This window comes from Enhydra lutris, unplaced genomic scaffold, assembly GCF_002288905.1.
Source record: "Enhydra lutris kenyoni isolate GAN:26980312 unplaced genomic scaffold, ASM228890v2 scaffoldscaffold9, whole genome shotgun sequence".
Classification (NCBI taxonomy): domain Eukaryota; kingdom Metazoa; phylum Chordata; class Mammalia; order Carnivora; family Mustelidae; genus Enhydra; species Enhydra lutris.
This window is the reverse complement of record NW_019154093.1, coordinates 33,671,389-33,694,725: the sequence shown is the minus strand read 5'-3', so window position 1 is coordinate 33,694,725 and position 23,337 is coordinate 33,671,389. Positions and strand designations below refer to the sequence as shown.

At 40.0% G+C, this 23,337-nt stretch overlaps 1 protein-coding gene across 3 annotated transcripts in view; it reads right to left on the bottom strand.

Moving 5' to 3' along the window:
- Positions 1–10,355: 10,355 nt before the first annotated feature.
- LOC111143270 (DnaJ heat shock protein family (Hsp40) member C6) overlaps positions 10,356–23,337 on the bottom strand; it is a 138,129-nt gene continuing 125,147 nt past the window's right edge. Inside the window, exons 16-19 of one of the 3 annotated variants that reach the window (XM_022496898.1) lie at positions 16,777–17,040; positions 14,407–14,549; positions 12,483–12,659; positions 10,356–11,453 (exon numbers count right to left, since the gene is read on the bottom strand). In XM_022496898.1, coding sequence (XP_022352606.1) covers positions 11,352–11,453; positions 12,483–12,659; positions 14,407–14,549; positions 16,777–17,040 — 686 coding nt within the window. In that variant the 3' untranslated portion in view covers positions 10,356–11,351. The remainder of the gene's footprint in view (positions 11,454–12,482; positions 12,660–14,406; positions 14,550–16,776; positions 17,041–23,337) is intronic. The other 2 variants (XM_022496896.1, XM_022496897.1) reach the window with 2 other exon arrangements.

Here is a 23,337-nt window from a genome sequence, read left to right as displayed (position 1 = left end):
TAAAGCATATTTTCCTGGGGTTGTTGCCACCCTTTTAGTATTTTACTTGCTCCTTCATCTACTCTTATCTGGACAAAATGACAAGGCGGAAAAATTCACCACAAAAAAAAAGAACAAGAGGCAGTACCAAAGGCTAGGGACCTAATCAATACAGACGTTGGTAATATGTCAGATCTAGAGTTCAGAATGACGATTCTCAAGGTTCTAGCCGGGCTTGAAAAAGGCATGGAAGATATTAGAGAAACCCTCTCGGGAGATATAAAAGCCCTTTCTGGAGAAATAAAAGAACTAAAATCTAACCAAGTTGAAATCAAAAAAGCTATTAATGAGGTGCAATCAAAAATGGAGGCTCTCACTGCTAGGATAAAGGAGGCAGAAGAAAGAATTAGCGATATAGAAGACCAAATGACAGAGAATAAAGAAGCTGAGCAAAAGAGGGACAAACAGCTACTGGACCATGAGGGGAGAATTCGAGAGATAAGTGACACCATAAGACGAAACAACATTAGAATAATTGGGATTCCAGAAGAAGAGGAAACAGAGAGGGGAGAAGAAGGCATATTGGAGAGAATTATTGGAGAGAATTTCCCCAATATGGCAAAGGGAACAAGCATCAAAATCCAGGAGATTCAGAGAACCCCCCTCAAGATCAATAAGAATAGGTCCACACCCCGTCACCTAATAGTAAAATTTACAAGTCTTAGTGACAAAGAGAAGATCCTGAAAGCAGCCCGGGAAAAGAAGTCTGTAACATACAATGGTAAAAATATTAGATTGGCAGCAGACTTATCCACAGAGACCTGGCAGGCCAGAAAGAGCTGGCATGATATATTCAGAGCACTAAACGAGAAAAACATGCAGCCAAGAATACTATATCCAGCTAGGCTATCATTGAAAATAGAAGGAGAGATTAAAAGCTTCTAGGACAAACAAAAACTGAAAGAATTTGCAAATACCAAACCAGCTCTACAGGAAATATTGAAAGGGGTCCTCTAAGCAAAGAGAGACCCTAAAAGTAGTAGATCAGAAAGGAACAGAGACAATATACAATAACAGTCACCTTACAGGCAATACAATGGCACTAAATTCATATCTCTCAATACTTACCCTGAATGTGAATGGGCTAAATGCCCCAATCAAAAGACACAGGGTATCAGAATGGATAAAAAAACAAAACCCATCTATATGTTGCCTACAAGAAACTCATCTTAAACCCGAAGACACCTCCAGATTTAAAGTGAGGGGGTGGAAAAGAATTTACCATGCTAATGGACATCAGAAGAAAGCAGGAGTGGCAATCCTTATATCAGATCAATTAGATTTTAAGCCAAAGACTATAATAAGAGATGAGGAAGGACACTATATCATACTCAAAGGAACTGTCCAACAAGAAGATCTAACAATTTTAAATATCTATGCCCCTAACATGGGAGCAGCCAACTATATAAACCAATTAATAACAAAATCAAAGAAACACATTGACAATAATACAATAATCGTAGGGGACTTTAACACTCCCCTCACTGAAATGGACAGATCATCCAAGCAAAAGATCAACAAGGAAATCAAGGCCTTAAATGACACACTGGACCAGATGGACATCACAGATATATTCAGAACATTTCATCCCAAAGCAACAGAATACACATTCTTCTCTAGTGCACATGGAACATTCTCCAGAATAGATCATATTCTCAGTCCTAAATCAGGTCTCAACCGTTATCAAAAGATTGGAATCATTCCCTGCATATTTTCAGACCACAATGCTCTGAAGCTAGAACTCAATCACAAGAGGAAATTTGGAAAGAACCCAAATACATGGAGGCTAAACAGCATCCTTCTAAAGAATGAATGGGTCAACCAGGAAATTAAAGAAGAGTTGAAAAAATTCATGGAAACAAATGATAATGAAAACACAACGGTTCAAAATCTGTGGGACACAACAAAGGCAGTCCTGAGAGGAAAATATATAGTGGTACAAGCCTTTCTCAAGAAACAAGAAAGGTCTCAGGTACACAACCTAACCCTACACCTAAAGGAGCTGGAGAAAGAACAAGAAAGAAACCCTAAACCCAGCAGGAGAAGAGAAATCATAAAGATCAGAGCAGAAATCAATGAAATAGAAACCAAAAAAACAATAGAACAAATCAGTGAAACTAGGAGCTGGTTCTTTGAAAGAATTAATAAGATCGATAAACCCCTGGCCAGACTTACCAAAAAGAAAAGAGAAAGGACCCAAATCAATAAAATCATGAATGAAAGAGGAGAGATCACAACGAACACCAAAGAAATACAGACAATTATAAGAACATACTATGAGCAACTCTACACCAACAAATTTGACAATCTGGAAGAAATGGATGCATTCCTAGAGACATAGAAACTACCACAACTGAACCAGGAAGAAATAGAAAGCCTGAACAGACCCATAACCAGTAAGGAGATTGAAACAGTCATCAAAAATCTCCAAACAAACAAAAGCCCAGGGCCAGACGGCTTCCCGGGGGAATTCTACCAAACATTTAAAGAAGAACTAATTCCTATTCTCCTGAAACTGTTCCAAAAAATAGAAATGGAAGGAAAACTTCCAAACTCATTTTATGAGGCCAGCATCACCTTGATCCCAAAACCAGACAAGGATCCCATCAAAAAAGAGAACTACAGACCAATATCCTTGATGAACACAGATGCAAAAATTCTCGCCAAAATACTAGCCAATAGGATTCAACAGTACATTAAAAGGATTATTCACCACGACCAAGTGGGATTTATTCCAGGGCTGCAAGGTTGGTTCAACATCCGCAAATCAATCAATGTGATACAACACATTAATAAAAGAAAGAACAAGAACCATATGATACTCTCCATAGATGCTGAAAAAGCATTTGACAAAGTACAGCATCCCTTCCTGATCAAAACTCTTCAAAGTGTAGGGATAGAGGGCACATACCTCAATATTATCAAAGCCATCTATGAAAAACCCACCGCAAATATCATTCTCAATGGAGAAAAACTGAAAGCTTTTCCGCTAAGGTCAGGAACACGGCAGGGATGTCCGTTATCACCACTGCTATTCAACATAGTACTAGAAGTCCTAGCCTCAGCAATCAGACAACAAAAGGAAATTAAAGGCATCCAAATTGGCAAAGAAGAAGTCAAACTATCACTCTTCGCAGATGATATGATACTATATGTGGAAAACCCAAAAGACTCCACTCCAAAACTGCTAGAACTTGTACAGGAATTCAGTAAAGTGTCAGGATATAAAATCAATGCCCAGAAATCAGTTGCATTTCTCTACACCAACAACAAGACAGAAGAAAGAGAAATTAAGGAGTCCATCCCATTTACAATTGCATCCAAAACTATAAGATACCTAGGAATAAATCTAACCAAAGAGACTAAGAATCTATACACAGAAAACTATAAAGTACTCATGAAAGAAATTGAGGAAGACACAAAGAAATGGAAAAATGTTCCATGCTCCTGGATTGGAAGAATAAATATTGTGAAAATGTCTATGCTACCTAAAGCAATCTACACATATAATGCAATTCCTATCAAAGTACCATCCATTTTTTTCAAAGAAATGGAACAAATAATCCTAAAATTTATATGGAACCATAAAAGACCTCGAATAGCCAAAGCAATATTGAAAAAGAAAGCCAAAGTTGGTGGCATCACAATTCCAGACTTCAAGCTCTATTACAAAGCTGTCATCATCAAGACAGCATGGTACTGGCACAAAAACAGACACATAGATCAATGGAACAGAATAGAGAGCCCAGAAATAGACCCTCAACTCTATGGTCAACTAATCTTTGACAAAGCAGGAAAGAATATCCAATGGAAAAAAGACAGCCTCTTCAACAAATGGTGTTGGGAAAATTGGACAGCCACATGCAGAAAAATGAAATTGGATCATTTCCTTACACCACACACGAAAATAGACTCAAAATGGATGAAGGATCTCAATGTGAGAAAGGAATCCATCAAAATCCTTGAGGAGAACACAGGCAGCAACCTCTTCGACCTCAGCCGCAGCAACATCTTCCTAGGAACATCGCCAAAGGCAAGGGAAGCAAGGGCAAAAATGAACTATTGGGATTTCATCAAGATCAAAAGCTTTTGCACAGCAAAGGAAACAGTTAACAAAACCAAAAGACAACTGACAGAATGGGAGAAGATATTTGCAAATGACATATCAGATAAAGGGCTAGTGTCCAAAATTTATAAAGAACTTAGCAAACTCAACACCCAAAGAACAAATAATCCAATCAAGAAATGGGCAGAGGACATGAACAGACATTTCTGCAAAGGAGACATCCAGATGGCCAACAGACACATGAAAAAGTGCTCCATATCACTCGGCATCAGGGAAATACAAATCAAAACCACAATGAGATACCATCTCACACCAGTCAGAATGGCTAAAATTAACAAGTCAGGAAATGACAGATGCTGGCGAGGATGCGGAGAAAGGGGAACCCTCCTACACTGTTGGTGGGAATGCAAGCTGGTGCAACCACTCTGGAAAACAGCATGGAGGTTCCTCAAAATGTTGAAAATAGAACTACCCTATGACCCAGCAATTGCACTGCTGGGTATTTACCCTAAAGATACAAACGTAGTGATCCGAAGGGGCACGTGCACCCGAATGTTTATAGCAGCAATGTCTACAATAGCCAAAGTATGGAAAGAACCTAGATGTCCATCAACAGACGAATGGATAAAGAAGATGTGGTATATATACACAATGGAATACTATGCAGCCATCAAAAGAAATGAAATCTTGCCATTTGCGACGACTTGGATGGAACTAGAGGGTATCATGCTTAGCGAAATAAGTCAATCGGAGAAAGACAACTATCATATGATCTCCCTGATATGAGGGAGAGGAGATGCAACATGGGGGGTTAAGGGTGTAGGAGAAGAATAAATGAAACAAGATGGGATTGGGAGGGAGACAAACCATAAGTGACTCTTAATCTCACAAAACAAACTGAGGGTTAATGGGGGGAGGGGGTTGGGGGGGTGGGATTATGGACATTGGGGAGGGTATGTGCTATGGTGAGTGCTGTGAAGTGTGTAAACCTGGCGATTCACAGACCTGTACCCCTGGGGATAAAAAGATATTATATGTTTAAAAAAAATAAAATTTAAATTAAAAAAAAAAAAAAAAAAAAAAAGAAAGTTCAGGCTTTCCACCACCACCCCACCCAGCTGATAAGGATTTTCTGTGGGGTCAAATCTCCCCATTTCCCTTTCTATTCCCAGGCATCCATTAGGTGTCTGAAAAGCCATATATAAAGGTTTGCTGGAGCCTTCCAAGTCAGTCTGAGGCCAGTCCCACAGAAGGGAACTGATTTTGGGGAAAAGTGACATTATCTAAGAGGTGTAGCTTGGTTTGAGTGCGTTAGGCTTAGCAGTAAGAAACTGAAAGATGGTGGGAAGAAAAAAGATGAGGTGTTTGCCCAGGGGTAATGTCTGGAATCAGAAAAATGCAGAGATGGTATTCGTCCCTAAACTAGGTTCCTGGACCTAATTTCCAAGTGTCTGTGTGTGGGGCAGGGGGAATGGTAGAGAAGGTAGGGTAGAAACTCTTCCCATATAGCACCAAGCAATTCTTGGACACCAACAGGGTGTCTTACAATTTAGATCAATTTTTATACTATGTACCTGGAAATAGCATCAAATTCCACAGGCTAAGGGTTTAGTCCTACAAGACTCCGCACTTCTCACCTTCTGACGCCAGTCACAGCCAGATTCTTACCTATGCTTCTGACCTACCTTGGACTTGAGACACCGGTTGTTAAGTCTGGGTTGTTACCTGTATTTCTGATGACTGGCTATCACTCAGCGGTTCCCAGGACCTCCTCCTGTTTGATTAATTTGCTACAGTGGCTCACAGAACTCAAATATTTTGATTCCTAGATTACTAGGTTATTATAAAAAGCAATCACTCAGGAACAGCCAGCTGGAAGAGATGGATAGGGCAAGGTGTGGGGAAAGGATGCTGAGCATCCATGCCCTCTTCAGGTGTACCCCTCTGTCCACATCTCCAAGTGTTCACCAACCGGAAGCTCTCTGAACCCTGTCCTTCTGGGTTATCATGGAGGCTTCATTACATAAGCATAATCAATTAAATCATTGGCCACTGGCAACTGATTCATCCTCCAGCCCCTCTCGTCTCCCTGGAGGTCATGGGGTAGGACTGAAAGGGCCAACCCTCTTAAAAATGTGGTTGGCTACATTGGCAACCAGCCCAGATCTTTCTTTCCAAAAGTCACCTTATTAACAAAAGACATCTTTATCCTTCTCTACACTTAAGGAAATTCCAAGGGTTTTGGGAGCTGTGGGCCAGGAACTGTGGATGAAGTCCAAATATATGTAAGAAATATATTTTGCTCATCTAAATGATCAGATAGATATTTCTTATAAGTCATAATATTGCAATTCCCAACAGGGTTCCTGGCCACACCATCTGTCCTTTCCAGTTTACTAAACAGTCTAAAAGAGAAAGCCTCTTTCTAAAGGCTTTAACTATTCCCTGAGAATATCTGATTTTCTTTTGCCAGCTGGTGCACTAAAAAATTGTTCTTCCACTTAACCATTCCATGTTTCCTCAAGAATAAAAAAGAGTCACCAAAAAAGGGGCACCTGGGTGGCTCAGTGGGTTAAGCCTCTGCCTTCGGATCAGGTCATGACCCCAGGGTCCTGGGATCGAGCCCCACATCAGGCTCTCTGCTCAGCAGGGAGCCTGCTTCCTCCTCTCTCTCTGCCTGTCTCTCTGCCTACTTGTGATCTCTGTCAAATAAATAAATAAAATATTAAAAAAAAATAAAAAAGAGTCACCAAAAAAGAAAGTAAAACCTTAGAAGCTGAATCCTACCCCACGACTTGGATGTGGAAGATCCATGTCCTCTGTCATGCTGCCCAGGACTTCAGTGAACCCCTTTAGATAAACTTTCATATTCTCTCCTGGCATTCAATCCCCTCATACTATGAACTAGGTTATATTATCTCCATCTTGCAGATGGGAAAACTGAGGCTCAAATAGTAACTAGTGCATAGAGAAGCTGCTATAAAGCCCAAAACCGTCCAACTCTACAGGCAGATAGTCAGCACTTGTACTACTCCCTCTAAATCTGCTGTAGTAATTAGAAGAACAGCAACCTCCTATGTTTTACAGGGCAGTCAAACCCATTTATTCATTTTCATTTTCCCTTACGTATCTATTAGCAACTGGCACTCAGTTTACACAAAATATTGGTTGAATTAATAAAAATTAGTAAGTTCACTATCCGTAGTACCATCTCTCCCTATCCTACAGAAAAGATCGAGCTTTCAGACCCCAGATCTGGGTAAATGTCTCCATGATGTGAAATTTACAAAACTGCCCCTCAGAACTTTTTGAGAATTAAATGAGAAACATGTGTCATAGCACCTAGGGCCATGCATGCAAGACAGACCCCATCTGCTCTGGGGTAGGCTCTTGAATCAGTGCTTAAGTTAAATCCACGGGTGATGCAAACACTGAAATCAGCAACGTTAGTTTCCCTCCCTAACTCTGAACCACTGCTTCTTTCCACACAGCCATTCCCTTTACAGAACTTATAATTCAAATCTCTGCCATTTACGAGGGCAGATCTCTGTCATTCCAAAGATGTAGAAATAAGGGCCAAAGGCACAAGTTTCTCTCGAACCTTTTTTCTATTTGTGTTATTCACTCCCCACAACCCAAGGCTTCACTGTAATTCCAGCACCAATAGTGACCTGCAGTGATCTACTTTGTCCTACAGACTCTCAGTAACAATGACAACAGCTCTTATTTTATGAGTACTCACTTGAGAGCAGTTTATATATGGTCCCTAATTCCTCCATTACCTCTATTATACAGGTGATAAAATTAAGCTTTAGTTTAAGAAACTTGTCAAGTATGACAGTCCTTAAGTAGAAAAACCAGGATTTAAAACGCAGTCTTCTGATCTCAAACCAATACTGTACCATTATGCCAAACCCCATGATTTATCTTTAGAACAACCAACCTATTTACTTGACCTAAATTCCCTCATAGATGTTTCCAGCAGGGAAAGTGTCTTGTTGCTGTGATTAACTGTTTCTGGAATTCAACATTTGTGTTCACTCCATACACAATGGTGTTTCATCAGTGTAATACCATTCCATCAATCCAACTTGAACATTCTTCCAGACAGAGATAGTACAGGGATGATTCAAATGCTTTTGATTTGCAGCATGTGCTTCCAAATGAACATGCTACTTCTACACTTAAAGAACTAAAATAGAGTTGACCCTCGAACAATATAGGTTTGACCTTTATAGGTCCACTTATACATGGATTTTTTTCAATAAAGACAGCATGGTACTGTAAATGTGTTTTCTCTTCCTTGTAATTTTTGTAACATTTTGTTTTCTCTACCTTATTTTATTGTACGGATACAGTATTCTGTAATACAGAACATTATACATTATACACACACACACACACACACACACACACACAAAATATCTGTCAATCAACTTTATGTTATCAGTAAGGCTCCTGGTCAATGATAGTAGGCTATTAGTAGTTAAGTTTTGGGGGAAGTCAAAAGTTATACATTGATTTTTAACTGCATGGGGGTGGGGGGGTAAGAAACCCTAATCCCTGCACTTTTCAGGGGTCAGCTGTAACTGTTTTTGATAAAGTCCCAGACTCCCAGGATTAATTCCTTTGCTTCAGCATACAAACACAGCTTTGAATATCCACTAATATTCTATCTAGGAGACCAGGATTTCTCTGCTGATTCTTTTTGAAACATAGTATTTACAGAGCATGATCCAAAGCAAGTGTGTGTGTGTGTGTGTGTGTGTGTGTGTGTATGCGTGTGTGCATACGTAAGGGGAAAGGGCAGGATGAGGGTGGTTAAAGTATAAATCCAGAAATCCTCTCAGATCGCATTTTGGTGCAAATGTATTAGATGCTTTTCATATTCTTTTCCCATAACTTTTCTTAAAAGTGAATCGTGTCAGAAAATATAACTCAAACTTGTCATTAAATTCCTATAAGTGCAAAAATAACTTGGGTTTCTACAAATATTTTTGAGCCTTTTAATATACATTACAAATATTTTAGACCAATCACATTTTGTCATGTGTAACATATTTACAAAACAAAAAATATATTACAATAAACATGAATGAAACAGTGAATCTGATCAACAACAAGCTTTGTCACAACCAGATATTTAAAAGGAATGCAAAAACCTGTTGGTCTGCATATGTTAAGAGTTTTGAGATAAATAGGGGTCCAGAATTATAATGTATCTGGAAGAGAGATGAAGGAAATCCCAAATTTAATAAGTTAGGTAAGATTCTTTCTCATTGCTAATTACATGATGTTTAATGATGTTTTATACTGTGAACATTGATGAATTACCCAAACATGATACAAAGCTAATATAGTTCTATCATTTCAAAATGTACGTGACATTCACATAATATCCTTTTAATTATTATCATTATATACTGTAGTTCACACAATATCTACAAATATGAATGAGAAAGAAAAAAAAAAAACCAGGTCACAGCAACATGTCTCACATTCCAGTTTTAAATAAGACAAGCACATACTGGATCAAACATTATTTCATTATACGTTAATAAATAACACCTAGTTTGTTATGGTTACCTTGAACAGTTTACAGCTGTATATTTAAAAAGAGAACATTTTCTGCATGTTTCACTTTGTCAATAAAGAGTAAAATAAATAACAAACATAACAAAAAAGGAAGAGAAAGTGAGTGAGCAAGCAAGAAAGAACGAGTTCTATATAGAACATAAAGTATTTCTGACATGCTGCTTTTCTGGTACAGTTTGCCACAAGAAAATTAAAATGGAAACAAAAAATGATTGTCTTTTAAAAACAACTTCTGAAAGCTTTTCACAATATTGAGCACAAACCTTTTAAGATTCGCATGGAAATCTTTTTGCCCATCCGCTTTGCATAGATATACTATGCACTTTGTGTATGTGCACACCCAGAGAGACTTCCTGAAGTCACGGGATAGCAACTGCTGAGCCCTCAAAATGAGAAACAGCCAAAACGCTGGACTGAAATCCAACCAGTGTGAAGTCTGCAAAGGTCTCCTTCTGGCTTTGCTTTCACAGATGTCCCTGTGTGTATGCTGTTCTGTGGACCCCCAGCTACTTTGAAAACAATAAACCCACCGTAAGAATCCAAGGATCCAGTTTCAATAGGTGGGAGGAGGACACGGTTCCTCTAAGCAAATCCTGACAAGCCCCCACCTGACTTGGTGGGAAGGTAAGCACAGCTCCCCCCCTCCCCTGCCCCGCCCCACCACTGCGCCTACCTCAGTGTGGGTTTTCTATGCCCTCAGCACAACCGCTCACAAACCTAGAGGACAGGGACTCCTTACATGGTATCAGGCCTGATACACTGTGACTGTGCCAAACTGCCTCGCAACCTATTTCCAGCTAAGAACATTTTCCTGACTTAAGCAAAATGAAGAGCATGAAGCCTTATGGCAAAATTGTAAATTTCTTTCAAATTAGGTTTAGAGTTGAAGTTACATCATTAAGACATTTTCTTTAAGCAACCACAGTTTTCTAAAGGGAGAGGAAGGTAGCAGCCCAACTTTCTGACCAGGAACAAAGATTTCTATCTCCACAGTGTCCCTGTTTTCTTTACTCAGCATTTCCATTAAGTTTTAGCTTATCCAGGAAGAGTTGGCAATCACTGGATTGTAATACAATCACTTTCCACAGTTCAAGTTCTTTTACAGGAGTTAGTCCTCTTGACCAGAAGAAGTATACAGTATTATGCTAAAGACCATTGTAAATTTCCAGAAAAATAAAATACTCAGTGGTCGTGTTCCTAGAATCTATGTAAAGCCATGGCTGAAATTACATCTTTCCAAGAAAATCTAAAAACCATTAGTTAAAATCCATCACGTAATCCAATTAGCATAGCTTTTGCTCATTATTCCTGTTCTCAGACAATGAGATGGGTGTTATGCCTTTGGTGGCCTTTGTTTTCCATTTCCCCACAAAATGCTGAGTCAGCTCCCCAGAGGGCAGGCTGGAATCTTGTAACTCCACAAGGTCGACTGACTAAAAGTTCCTCCCCTGCTTTGGACTTTTTATAGTGGGGACTTGAGGAAACAAACATCCACAATCCTTATCAGTGAGGAATTAATTCACGAGTAATTTAACAGTTTAGTACTGGAAACATGTTACTGGAGTTTTGGGTTCACCTGTGAAAACTTCAGAATTGTGACGCACACTAAGCATTAGCACAGGTCTGCCGCAGAGATGGAAAAGCTCATAAGTTAATACAAGGGCTTTTGACCTTGATTTTCAAATTCAGACCAGGCATCATTGAGCTCCATGAAAATCATTTTTGCATATTGTTCATAGGGTTGCCCGGTAGCCTGTAGAAAAAAATAAAATAACGCATTACATACTACAGACCAAAATTTTACTTGTATTACAATTTTCACTGCTAATAGGGGGGCTCCAAGTAATTGAAATGTTTTTCTATTAGGCCGTTTCTCTTTTTATAGCTCAATCTATGTGACCCTGAATGATTATGGCCTCCCCAGAACTCCCTCCCCTTAGGCATTGACATAGGGTAACAGTAGTCCGTGAATGAGTAGATACAGAGCACTTACTAAGTAGTCAAAGACGGACCTATTCTCCAGAAGTACTTACCAATGACAAAGGCTCAGGACAGCCTATCTGTAATTGACTGTATTACTAAACTTCTCTATTTCCCAATTAAAAAAAAAAAATTAAGTTCTTGGAAACCCATAACATAGGTGTAGGGTTTGTGTATTTTCCTAGGTTCCTGTTCCTCTTTCTCTTTTGATACACTGAAATGCATTGTTTCTGATTAATTCTTTTCTTCACACTAGTCATCAAAAGTATGGAGAAATGAAAATCAAATATATGAAATTCAACCATAGCCTCATATAACAGGGCTGGTATAAATAAAACCAAGTTTGTCTATATGACAGCAAGGTGACTCACTTCTATCTAAGAGGTTTCTTCGTCTTATGAGGATTTCAACTGGGGCCATGTGGTAATTTCTGACATTGGAGAGCACCTATATGTGTATATACTTCCATGAAAACATAAACTGGCATCATCAACAGAATGACGATTTTAGGTCCATTTTGAATACTTTGTTGATTCCCAACAATTTTGCCAACTACATGCTAAAGCTTTTCCCCTAGAGTTGCAGCTAAACATACTGCCATATCTCTACAAGAGAAAAATTTTCCTCTGTCCAGCTCTTAGCCCACCCTTACTATTATTGTAAGCCAGGACACAAATTACATCTGATCCCTAAAAATTACACGGCGGTAAATCATACACCTAGTAAAGGCCCCTTATTCCATTGTTGTGTTGTATTGTATAATTTCATTCCTCCTGCTTCATCAAGGGCAGGTTATACTCACTTTATCCGGGTGCACCACCAGCACAGCCCTCCGGTACACCTTTTTCACCTGCTCAGGTGTTACCAGGTCCGCCATGCCCACTGGTTTCCACTTGGTCTCCCCAGCCCACAGCACCGTGTGCATCGTGGACAGAAGTGCTCTGATATTTCTCTCTTTGCCTTCAATCCATTCCAGAATCTGTCAACGCAGAGGGAATTAGGAAATTCAAATGTTTCAATCCCCAAGGTCTCCATCGAGACTCTGGAAACACCTCCTGCCTCAGCGACATCAACTACTTGGGGCTCAACTACTTGGGACTCCATGCTTATGTCAAGCTGTTTCCTCAACCTGGGATACTTTTCCACATCCATCTCCTAACTTGTCTTTCTGGCTGACCCTTCATCATCCTTTTAAAGACTGCTTGGGACTTTTGTACTGTTTGCCTTTGCCAACTTGCCAAGAGGAACTCCTTCCTCTTGGCCCCACGCCCGGAGCTAATCCCACTTCTAAAGCCTGGACCCCGTGGGGGCACACCCATGTCTACTTTGGTCTCTGCTCTCTGCCTCTGTCTAGTGTAGTGTCTGGCAGACAGACACCAAATAAATATCCCTTGAAAAAAAGAACACATTTCTCTGAGCTAATCCCTTGAGCATGTTTCTATCATAATATATGTGATACTTTATCGAAATCACCTTTCTTTGCCACTATGCAGAGCTGTTGGAGACAAGGTACTGTTTCTTATACATCAGTGGAACTCAAGAGCCAAATAACATGCCTGGTTCAAAATACTGCTCAGAAATTATCAAATGAACAAATCCAAGTAGTTATATGAATGCTCATAATCTGAATATTCTCAGTTTGAGCAAATGAGGTGATTATGTTGAAGGGTTTGTAAGAATGCACCAGCATTTAGCACATAATAGATGCTCAGAGGGTATTTGTTGATGAGTGATGGCTTAGCCAAGGTGAAGGATGGCTACTCTCCCAAGCAACTAAATACCTTGTACCAGCTAAATAACCAACCATAGTTTAAAAGACTTAAACCACTTTCTTTCATAGAAAGCTGTCAGAGTTTGCCTAATGAACAAACCGAGATGAAGCACAGAGTTATTGAGATGAAGCACAGAGTTTTGCAAGAAAAATGAAACCTCTGTGGTGTTACTTGAAATAAAAAGGCAAGCATGCAAACAAAGGATCCCATATTGCCCTCAAAAGAGTATCCAAGGGGGGCCTGGGTGGCTCATTGGGTTGAGCCTCTGCCTCGGCTAGGGTCGTGATCTCGGGGTCCTGGGATTGGCCCCGCATTGGGCTCTCTGCTCAGCGGGGAGCCTGCTTCCCCATTTCTCTCTGCCTGCCTCTCTGCCTACTTGTGATCTCTCTCTGTCAAATAAATAAGATTAAAAAAAAAAAAAGAGTATCCAAGGATCTATAGATCTTAAACAAATGTTCAAATTGTCTGGAAATATGTTACATTTTTTCAAAATGTGTAAGATGGACTGGCTGTGCTAATCCTGGTTCTGGAGATCCTTTAATGTGGTAACAGATTAGAGCGCCATCTCCCAGTTAGTTCTAGTGTCAGCATATTTTGTCAGGTAGGAATTCAACCTCTCCATCTGTGAGAACATTCCAGTTCTCTTGATCTTTTACAGACCTGTTCTCCACTACCTCACACAATTTATCCACGTAACCACCCTTTGGTTTCCAGGCTAAATCAGGAGTACCTGGTTTATAATTGTTTTTTTAATGGGGAAATATTCTTTTTCCCCAAATCCAATGCTACCTAGACTTCTAGAATCAAAACAGATAAAAGTAGAACTGCTCTGGTGGAGAGTGGAGGGAAGCAGTGAGGAAGCCAGGAACCAGGAACACTGATGGCTCCACACCCCCTGACCTTCTCACAAGACTGTCACACCAAATAATCACACTGGGCCAGGGGCTCACTCACCTTCAATTTCTCAGGATCCATTTCCTTAGCCATTTCCTCCTTTCTCATCTCAGCTATTGTTCGAGGCCCCTTTTTGTCTTTGTGTGCATTGAAACCTTGACCAGAAAGGAGGTCTTCAAAGTCAGCTGCTTTTTGTTTCCCTTCTGCAACAGAATTTTTTAAAAAATCATTATAATTTTACTCTTAAACACAAAATCCTATCACCTCATAACACTTAAGGTCTCCAAGGTGCTTTCACATGCATTAATCCTCTTACTCCTTATACTTACCCAATGAACAGGGTATGAGACTCTCATGCCCATGTGACAGATGAGGAAAATGAGGTCTGGAGAACCTAAGAGATTTGCCCAGAATCAAAGACCATATCCATGGCAAAGTTAAGACTCCAGGCTGGATTATTAGACTAAATCCAACTCCATAACTCCTTTCCCACTTGCATCATCTTCTCATAGCTGAGGATACTTGTGATGCATACCCACCGCAGACATACAACTAGTTAGTATCAGCAATGGGACTAACACCTGAGTTTAGGTACTTGCAGTCCATGGATGCCACTGCTTTCCTGCCCACACCCAGCTGACAGTCTGAGTCCTGCACAGTGCTCTTTTTCACCAAGTCTGCTTGTGGCTTCACAATCCTTCTTAATGTTTGGAGAGGCAGCCTAGCATGGTGGCAAAGAGCAAAGTCTCTGGGGCTGGGATCCCCAGACTTTAATCATAGCTCTGCCACTTACTGGCAATGTAATCTTGAAGCAAGTCAGTTATCATGTGTATGCCTCAGTTTCCTCATCTGTAAAACAGGGATGGTGTTAACAATACGATTTACCTCATAGGGTTGTTGTGAGAATTGATAAGTTAACATTTTAAAGGGTTTAGAATAGTGCCTGACTATTTAAATGTTTATTAAATTAAAACAGAACAGAACCCAAACACAGAAATCCATGCATCAATGCCCATCAATCAATGCTGGCATGTGAATTGAAACCCATTTGTCACATCTATACTGTAAGACACACGCACCCGCACATGCTAAAATGTAAGTGCTCTGAGATGACGGTATTTGTCTGTCTTGTTCACTGCCATAATGCCGATGTTCTCTACACTGAAGATGAGCACTCCATAATTATCTGCTGACTGAAGCCGATCGCCCTACATCTACTCAAAATACAAAACGGAGGGAAAGCCACATGGCTCTATGGAATTGTCCAAGCAATATCCACCACTAACCAAAGAACAAACATGATGTTACACATTCCCAACAACAACAACAAAAATCCCTGTCATGTTATTATTTTGAGAAGGCACCTGTGTCATATCCAGTAGAGCATGACAGTTAAGAGAAGGGGTTCTGGAGCCACATTGCCTGGGTTCCAATCTTGCCCTTGCCACTTAAAAGCCACATGGACTTAAATTATTTATCTCCATCATAGATTTTTTTTTTTTAATCTATAACATGGGGTTGGTTTTGAAGGTCATATGAAATAATATATGAAACTGGCTGGAATAGCACCTGACATACAGTAAGCTACAGTTACTAGAAAAGGTAGAATTTTCTTTCCCATGTTCCATAGAGAGAAAGGCCTATTTCCTCACCATGTCCCTCCACATTTAGTTCTTGAATATGATCAGGTCAACTGAAATGTAAAATACATTATAATAGGCTGTTTAACAAACTCAAATTTAACCATCCCTGCTCGGCAAAATATATCACTTTTTCCTTGTTATCAAGAATCCCCTTCAAAAAAAGAAAAGAAAAAGGAAAGAAGGAGGCCTATCCAGAGTATCCTCTAGCCTTAGCTCTTGGCCCACTTTGTGTTCTTTTAACTTTCTTCTCAGAAGAGAGGAAAAAAACCATCATAGAAAACCAAATGATCTCAGAAATATCCACCAATCAGAGCACAACCAAGACTAAATGTCCAGGACAGACACCCTCCTCTAATCAGGATCCAAGGGCAAATATGAACAGTGCTTGCAAGGTTCCCAAACTTTCTCTTCTACTCCCTCTTCCAAAGGAATAACAGCTTCAAGAACGAGCTACCCCTCCATTCACATCCACTCAGTATTATTTAGTGCCTACTAAGCTAGGTGCTAATGATAACATGACACAGGCCCTGCTCTCCATCCAGTCTCCAGGTGGAAAGAGACAGACAAGTGAACTAGCAGTCACAAAATGACATAAGTGTTAAGAGCATGGTAAACCCAGGTGCTTCAGGCACAGAGTGGGGGGTAGGGATCATGGTGTGTCTCTACAACTATAAGATTCACTCAGAAAGCACTGGAATTGTGTTCTGTTTCCTTCGGACATACATGCACACAGGTAGTATGACAATACAGGTTACCCTCTGGTCAGGCTACACACCATCATCCTTACCCAAATTAGCTGATCCTTTCCCACGTTCACTCTGCCCCCCAGGCACGGCTGAGAAGCTCACGTTGTAGTTGGGTCGGTGCTGGGGAGATGAGTGGGGGATGCTGGTCTGTGGCTTAGACTGTGTCTGTTGCCAGCTGTAGCCACCTCCCTGCTGCCACCCTCCCCCCATGGGCTGGGGAGATGCTTTCTGCGGTGAGCTGAGAGGTGGAAATCCTCCACCCAATCCAGTTGGTGTGGTGGGTTTGCTGGCAAATGAAGAACTACCTATGGAAACAAAGAGAGAAAGAGACAGGAATGCTATTTTGAAGAGCCTTGTCCCAAGTTACTGTTTTCAGTGATTTTAGTGGAAATTACTTTGACTGATAACACAATTAACCTTCCTAATAGTTAAAGAAACTGCAGGTATGTGTTTCCTTTAATCTCCACAGTGACATTTTTAGGTATGTATTAATAGCCGCATCATTTTCTTCAGATAAACAAACTGCAGTCCAGAGCAGTTAGGTGATTTTTTCCAAGTCACACAGCCAGCAAGTGGCAACTGAGACTGGAATCCGGGTCTTTGACTCCAAGCCTGAAGAGCCCCAGTTTTTCCCACTGTGCCATCTCTTTTCTCCCTCCCACCTTCTAAGCACATTCTGTTTTCCTCACCGGAAGAAAAACTAAGAAATGACAAGAACAGAAAATAAAGCGAAATATGTTCACTCACTAAGGTACTACTACTTACATGTCAATGATCAAGATTAATCATTGTTTGTTGTTAAGAACAAACGTGGTTAGTGCCCAAGAGTAAACAAAGATGCTCTGAAATTTCACAAGTAGGTTTCAATTTCACACTTCTTGCATTTCATTGCAGGAGAGTAAACACAGCCAACGCTATGACAACTTTGAACCAGGCAAAGGATCTTACTCAAGCTTAAAAAAATTATTCATTTGTGCCAGGAATCTAAATAGAATTCTGATTCCACAACCTCCTAACTTTTAAGTACTCACTGCGTACATGTTGGGCTGTTTCCAAAATACAAAGACCAGCTGTGGCTTGTGTTTAAAGAGGTAAAATGAGAAACTGGAATGTAGTGATCTTTCATGCACCAAACCCAAAGTAACAGTGATAATAAAATAACTAACATTTATGTACAAAATACGCTTGTGTATATTACTGCTTTCAATCTATACAACACTCTTAAGGAGGTAGGCAGTACTACTGATCCCCCTTTATAGTTTTTATATTTTAATCCATAAGTACTTATTTTTATATTTATTTTTATTTTAAATTTAATTAACATAGAGTATATTATTAATTTCATAGGTAGAATTCAGTGAACCATCAGGTGCATATAATACCCAGTGCTCATTCCATCAAGTGTCCTCCTAATGCCCATCACCCAGATACCCCATCCTCCCACCCACCTCCCCTCCAGCAACCTTCAGTTAGTTTTCTATATTTAAGAGTCTCTTACAGTTTGTCTTCCTCTCTGATATTCTCTTATTTTTCCTTCCCTTCCCCTATGTTCAACTGATTTGTTTCTTAAATTCCACATATGAATGAACTCATATAATATTTTTCTTTCTCTGACTGATTTCTCTTAGCATAATACCCTCTAGTTTCATCCACATTATTGCAAGTGGCAAGATTTCATTCTTTTTGATGGCTACGTAATATTTCATCATATATCTATACCACATCTTCTCTACCCTTTCATCTGTCAGTGGACATCTGGACTCTTCCCATAGTTTGGCTGTTGTGGACACTTTGCTGCTATTAACATTGGGGTACATGTGCCCCTTCAAATCACTGTTTGTATCCTTTGGATCAATACCTAATAGTGCAATTGCTAGATCACAGGGTAGCTCTATCTTTAACTTTTTGAGAAACCTCCATACTGTCTTCCAGAGTGGTTGCACCAGTTTGTATTCCCACCAACAGCATAAAAAGGCTCCCCTTTCTCCACATCCTTGCCAATATCTGTTGTTTCCTGAACTGTTAACTTTAGCCATTCTGACCGGTATCTCATTGTGGTTTTGTTTTGTATCTCCCTGATGCCAAGTGATGTTGAGCGTTTTTTCGTGTTGACCCCACTTTAACAACGAGAAAATCCGAAACTCAGAGACGTTTCCTGACGTGCTCATGATCACACAGCTAGTTACCAGTGCTGGGGCTTGACAACAGGCATCCTACCTCCAAATGTCATGTTCATTTGCTGCACCCAGGATCCCCAATTCCTCCCCAAATCTCTGAGCCTGTCACTGCCAGTTACCCCTTACTGTCTCTTCTCTCTATAGGCTTTTCCCTTTATTCATCTAGGACTCCTTCTTCCTTCCTCACTGGGAATGCTGCCTTATGGACACTATAACTTGGAGTCAATCTGAGCTTGAGTCTCAGCTCTATCACCCATTCATGAACGCATTTATTCATCCATCCATCTAGTCATTCACCATCCATACATTCACTCATCAGTATTTATAGAGCATCTATGTGCCATCTCCTGTGCTGAGCGCTGGGGATGCAGCACTGGGAATATGAACTACAGAGAATCTTTGTTCTTCTGAAGCTCAGTGAAAAACTTCAACTCATGGAGCCTCAGTTTCCTCATTTGTAAAACCAGAACTACATCTATATCACAGGTATACCATAAAGACACAAAGGCTATATGAAAATATTTCACAAACCCTGAATTAAGTGAATTAGAAGGCGTTACATATTATATTATGATGCAAGTTCATATGCCCACTATACACCAGTACATCATAAGGGCTCAATAAATACTTGGTAATAGGAAAAGGTAATGACAGAATCTCTGAAGCTTGGCATTGCCCCCTGTCAGTGGGTAACTCAGAGCCGGAAGCCTCTTTCATGAGCCCCTGTCAACAGCACATCAACGTACACCTTAGACTGGGTATTCGCTCTGCACTGGGATTTCATTTTACAGTTTAAGGATGCTTACTATCTTCCTTCTGAATATATATATATATATATATATATATATATATATATGATAGATAAATTCAGAATATATATATATATATATCCATATATATAATTTAAAATTCAATAAATATGGAAAAGCCTAAAAACTTAAAAAAAAAAGCTTCCATATTCCCATTACACTGCCATTTATTCATTCATTTATAAAACACTATCGAGCATCTTTCACATGCTAGGCTGCAGACACGGCAGTGAAAAGACAAATTCTGATCCTGCTCTCAAGGGGCTTATCAACATTGTAGGACCTTCTGATGCCTAATCTTCCAGAATATTCTCTACCCATGTTCAAAAACTTAATTTTTAATGCTACTGAAGCAGGGAACTGACAAAAATGTAAAGCAGCGGCTAAACCCAGAGGCCACTGCTATCCTCATTAAAAGCCAGAGCCGTGGCTATCAGCCTTGGTTGTGCATTATAATCACCTAGGGAGCTTTTAACAACTCCCTACACCCAGGCCACCGTCAGACCAATTAGATCAGAATGTCTAGGGGACAAACTAAGGCACTGGTGTTCGCACCAGAATTGCTGAATGTGAAAATATCTTTAGGAGAAGGACACTGTCTTTTGCCTTTTCTGAACTGCAGCTAGGCAATTGGGAAGTTTCATTTTAATCCTCAGAGCAATTGCCAGGGCGTCAAAAATTCTGGCTTGCAGACCTTGCTTATGACCTGTTCACTGTGTGGCTTTGGAAAAGTCACTTACCTTTCCTAAATTATGTGACTTGAAAAATAAAGAAATTTAGGAAACCAGTTTTCCTAGCAGTTGTAAGAATTACTATCTTTCAAAACGGGCAAAGAACTCCTGAACTCTTCCCAGTAGGTTCGTTGTTGTAGTGATATGGGTGTAGCTATTCTGAAATTATTTTTGTTGTAGGACAGTTAGTGTTGTTGAGATCCAGAGCAATAGAAGCCACATGTGCAGAATAAGGCAAGGTAGGGAAGAGTCCTGCCGTACTGCAAGGGATTTTATATTTCAATTACGCCTGTTCATCTCCTCTCTCTAGCTTCTGAAAGGCAGAGCAATGACACTCACGCCGGTACCAGTGAACACACTTGGCACACAGACCTTGGTTTCCAAATGCCATTCTCCACAAAAGGGAATAAGGATTCCTTGGAGAATGACTGATTTTAGGACTGGGGAACAAATATTTCAAGACAAGCCTGGAGCATCTTATTGTGCCATAAAGAAGGAAGGTTCTCAAACACTGACGGACACAAGTGAAAAGGACATAGGAGCCAGGAAAAAAAAAGAGTTTTCACAAACCAAACTAAATCTGAGACGTGAACATTACAGAAAGTAATGACAGTAATGAATCAAAAAAGAATACATTGGGGTGCCCGGGTGGCTCAGTGGGTTAAGCCTCTGCCTTCGGCTCAGGTCGTGATCTCTGGGTCCTGGGATCAAGCCCAGCATCCGGCTCTCTGCTCAGCAGGGAGCCTGCTTCCACCTCTCTCTCTCTCTCTGCCTGCCTCTCTGCCTACTTGTGATCTCTCTCTCTCTCTCTCTCTCTCTGTCAAATAAACAAATAAAACTAAATAAATCTTTTAAAAAAATCCATTAGTCCAATCTGATGAGAGAGAGAGAAAGAGACTCTTTTTTACAGTTGAATGCCAATTAATATATACAAAAACAAGGACAGAATCAGATAATCACAATTTCACAACCAGCATAGTAATAACTGCTTCAGGCAAGAATCATTAATGACTGTTAATACCAGTAGCTAAATCAGATGGAGAATAAAATATTCTCAGATAGGATAGCCTCAAATTATCTCCAGATTACTCAACAATTACAAAGGGAAACAATGGTAACTTTATAATGAAGAAACCTGGCAGACACCCCTTAAAGCAAGTTATCAAAGTTAACATCAAAACCAAATTGAGACTCTCTTACCTGGCCTATATCCCTCAAGGATCAATGTCATGCAAAGAAAAAAAGAAAGAAAAAAAAGGGCAAAGGAACCATTCCAGATTTGTATCTAAAAGTAGAATGTGTGTATCTAAATGCAGAATGTGAGGCTGGAGTTTTAAAAAGAATCTTCTATAAAGATCACCTCTTCAGAGAGGCCTTTCCTAACCACTTGATACCTAAAATAACACCCCAGGCCTTCCATCATTCACATGCTCTTTGCTTTTTATTTTTTTTCCCATATGCCTTAAGAAGGGGTTTATGAGTGTGAGCTCCAGAGCTTCAGGGGGTTGAAACCATGGGACTTGGGTGTGTTACTTAATCGTTTGTGCCCCAGTTTCCTCATCTGCAAAATGAGGATACCAGTCCCAATACTTCAAAAGACTACTGAGGAGATTAAACGGAATAATACATGTAAAACTCTTAAAATAACATTGTTATTTTTTATTATTTGATACCATATTATATATTTACTCATTTACTGTTTCTTTCCCTTTCTAGAATATAGGTTTTAGAAAGGCAGGAATTTTGTTTCAGTTTTCTTTGTGTGGTTGGTTTTTATTAAGACAATGTTAGCACACAGAAGGCACTTAGTAAACAGCTGTTGAATGGATAAAAAATGAGCAGTGAATAAGATTTTATTTGACACAGAATTTCACCTGATATTATTATTTTAAAATGCAAAATGTATATTAAAAAGGAAAAGGAAAGAAAGGAAAATGACTTTGAGAGTTCTTAAAAGAAAAAAAAATCTAAGGAGTTTATGATGGAAGGTCAAGGTTCTGACACAATTACTGGCAAAAATGGAGTCATGCTCTCAACACCTGCAGACGATTAAGCTCTCAAGCTTCAGAAGGGCTCTCTCTTTTTTTTTGTTTTTTAAAGATTTTATTTATTTATTGGACACAGAGAGAGATCACAAGTAGGCAGAGAGGCAGGCAGAGAGAGAGGGGGAAGAAGGCTCCCTGCTGAGCAGAGAGCTGGAGGGAGGGCTCGCTCCCAGTACCCTGAGATCATGACCTGAGCCAAAGGAAGAGGCTTAACCCACTGAGCCACCCAGGGGCCCCAAGAAGGGCTCTCTTGAGAACCTAAGCTATCAGCATGGCCAATTCAAAGCTTTGTGTCTGGGATACTCTATCCTTATTTAACTCCGCACTACCCAGAGGAAGAAGGAAAAAAGAGAAAGAAAAGGTTTCACGGCATACTAGTCCAAAGAACTGCTCCTTAAAAAAAAGTTCCTTGGTGAGATGGTTTGAGAACCCTGCAAACTGTATCCTTTTGGGGAACATCACCATGAACACCATCACTGTGCTCAGAAGCTTTTGCAATAATTAAAGTCCAATAAACTTGGTGCTTCCAAAATTACTTGCTCATGGAACACTTATCTTGCAACGATGAATTAACATATGATGAAAAACACTTTGAAAATACTAGAGAGTCTATTTTTTGTATGGAAATTTACAAACTGATCAGAGAGCACTGTAGGCAGTGGAGAGAAGACGGATGCCGACGTGAGGGTCTTAGGGGTACCATCACAGGAAGGCCTGTGTGTGGTGGGCCCCATATGGCACAAATCTATGTGACCAGCCTCATTGTTCAGCATTTCCCGACAAGTTCGTTACCTCTGCTGAGCCAAACTCTGTTATCAGGAGCACCTGAAGGTTCTGACT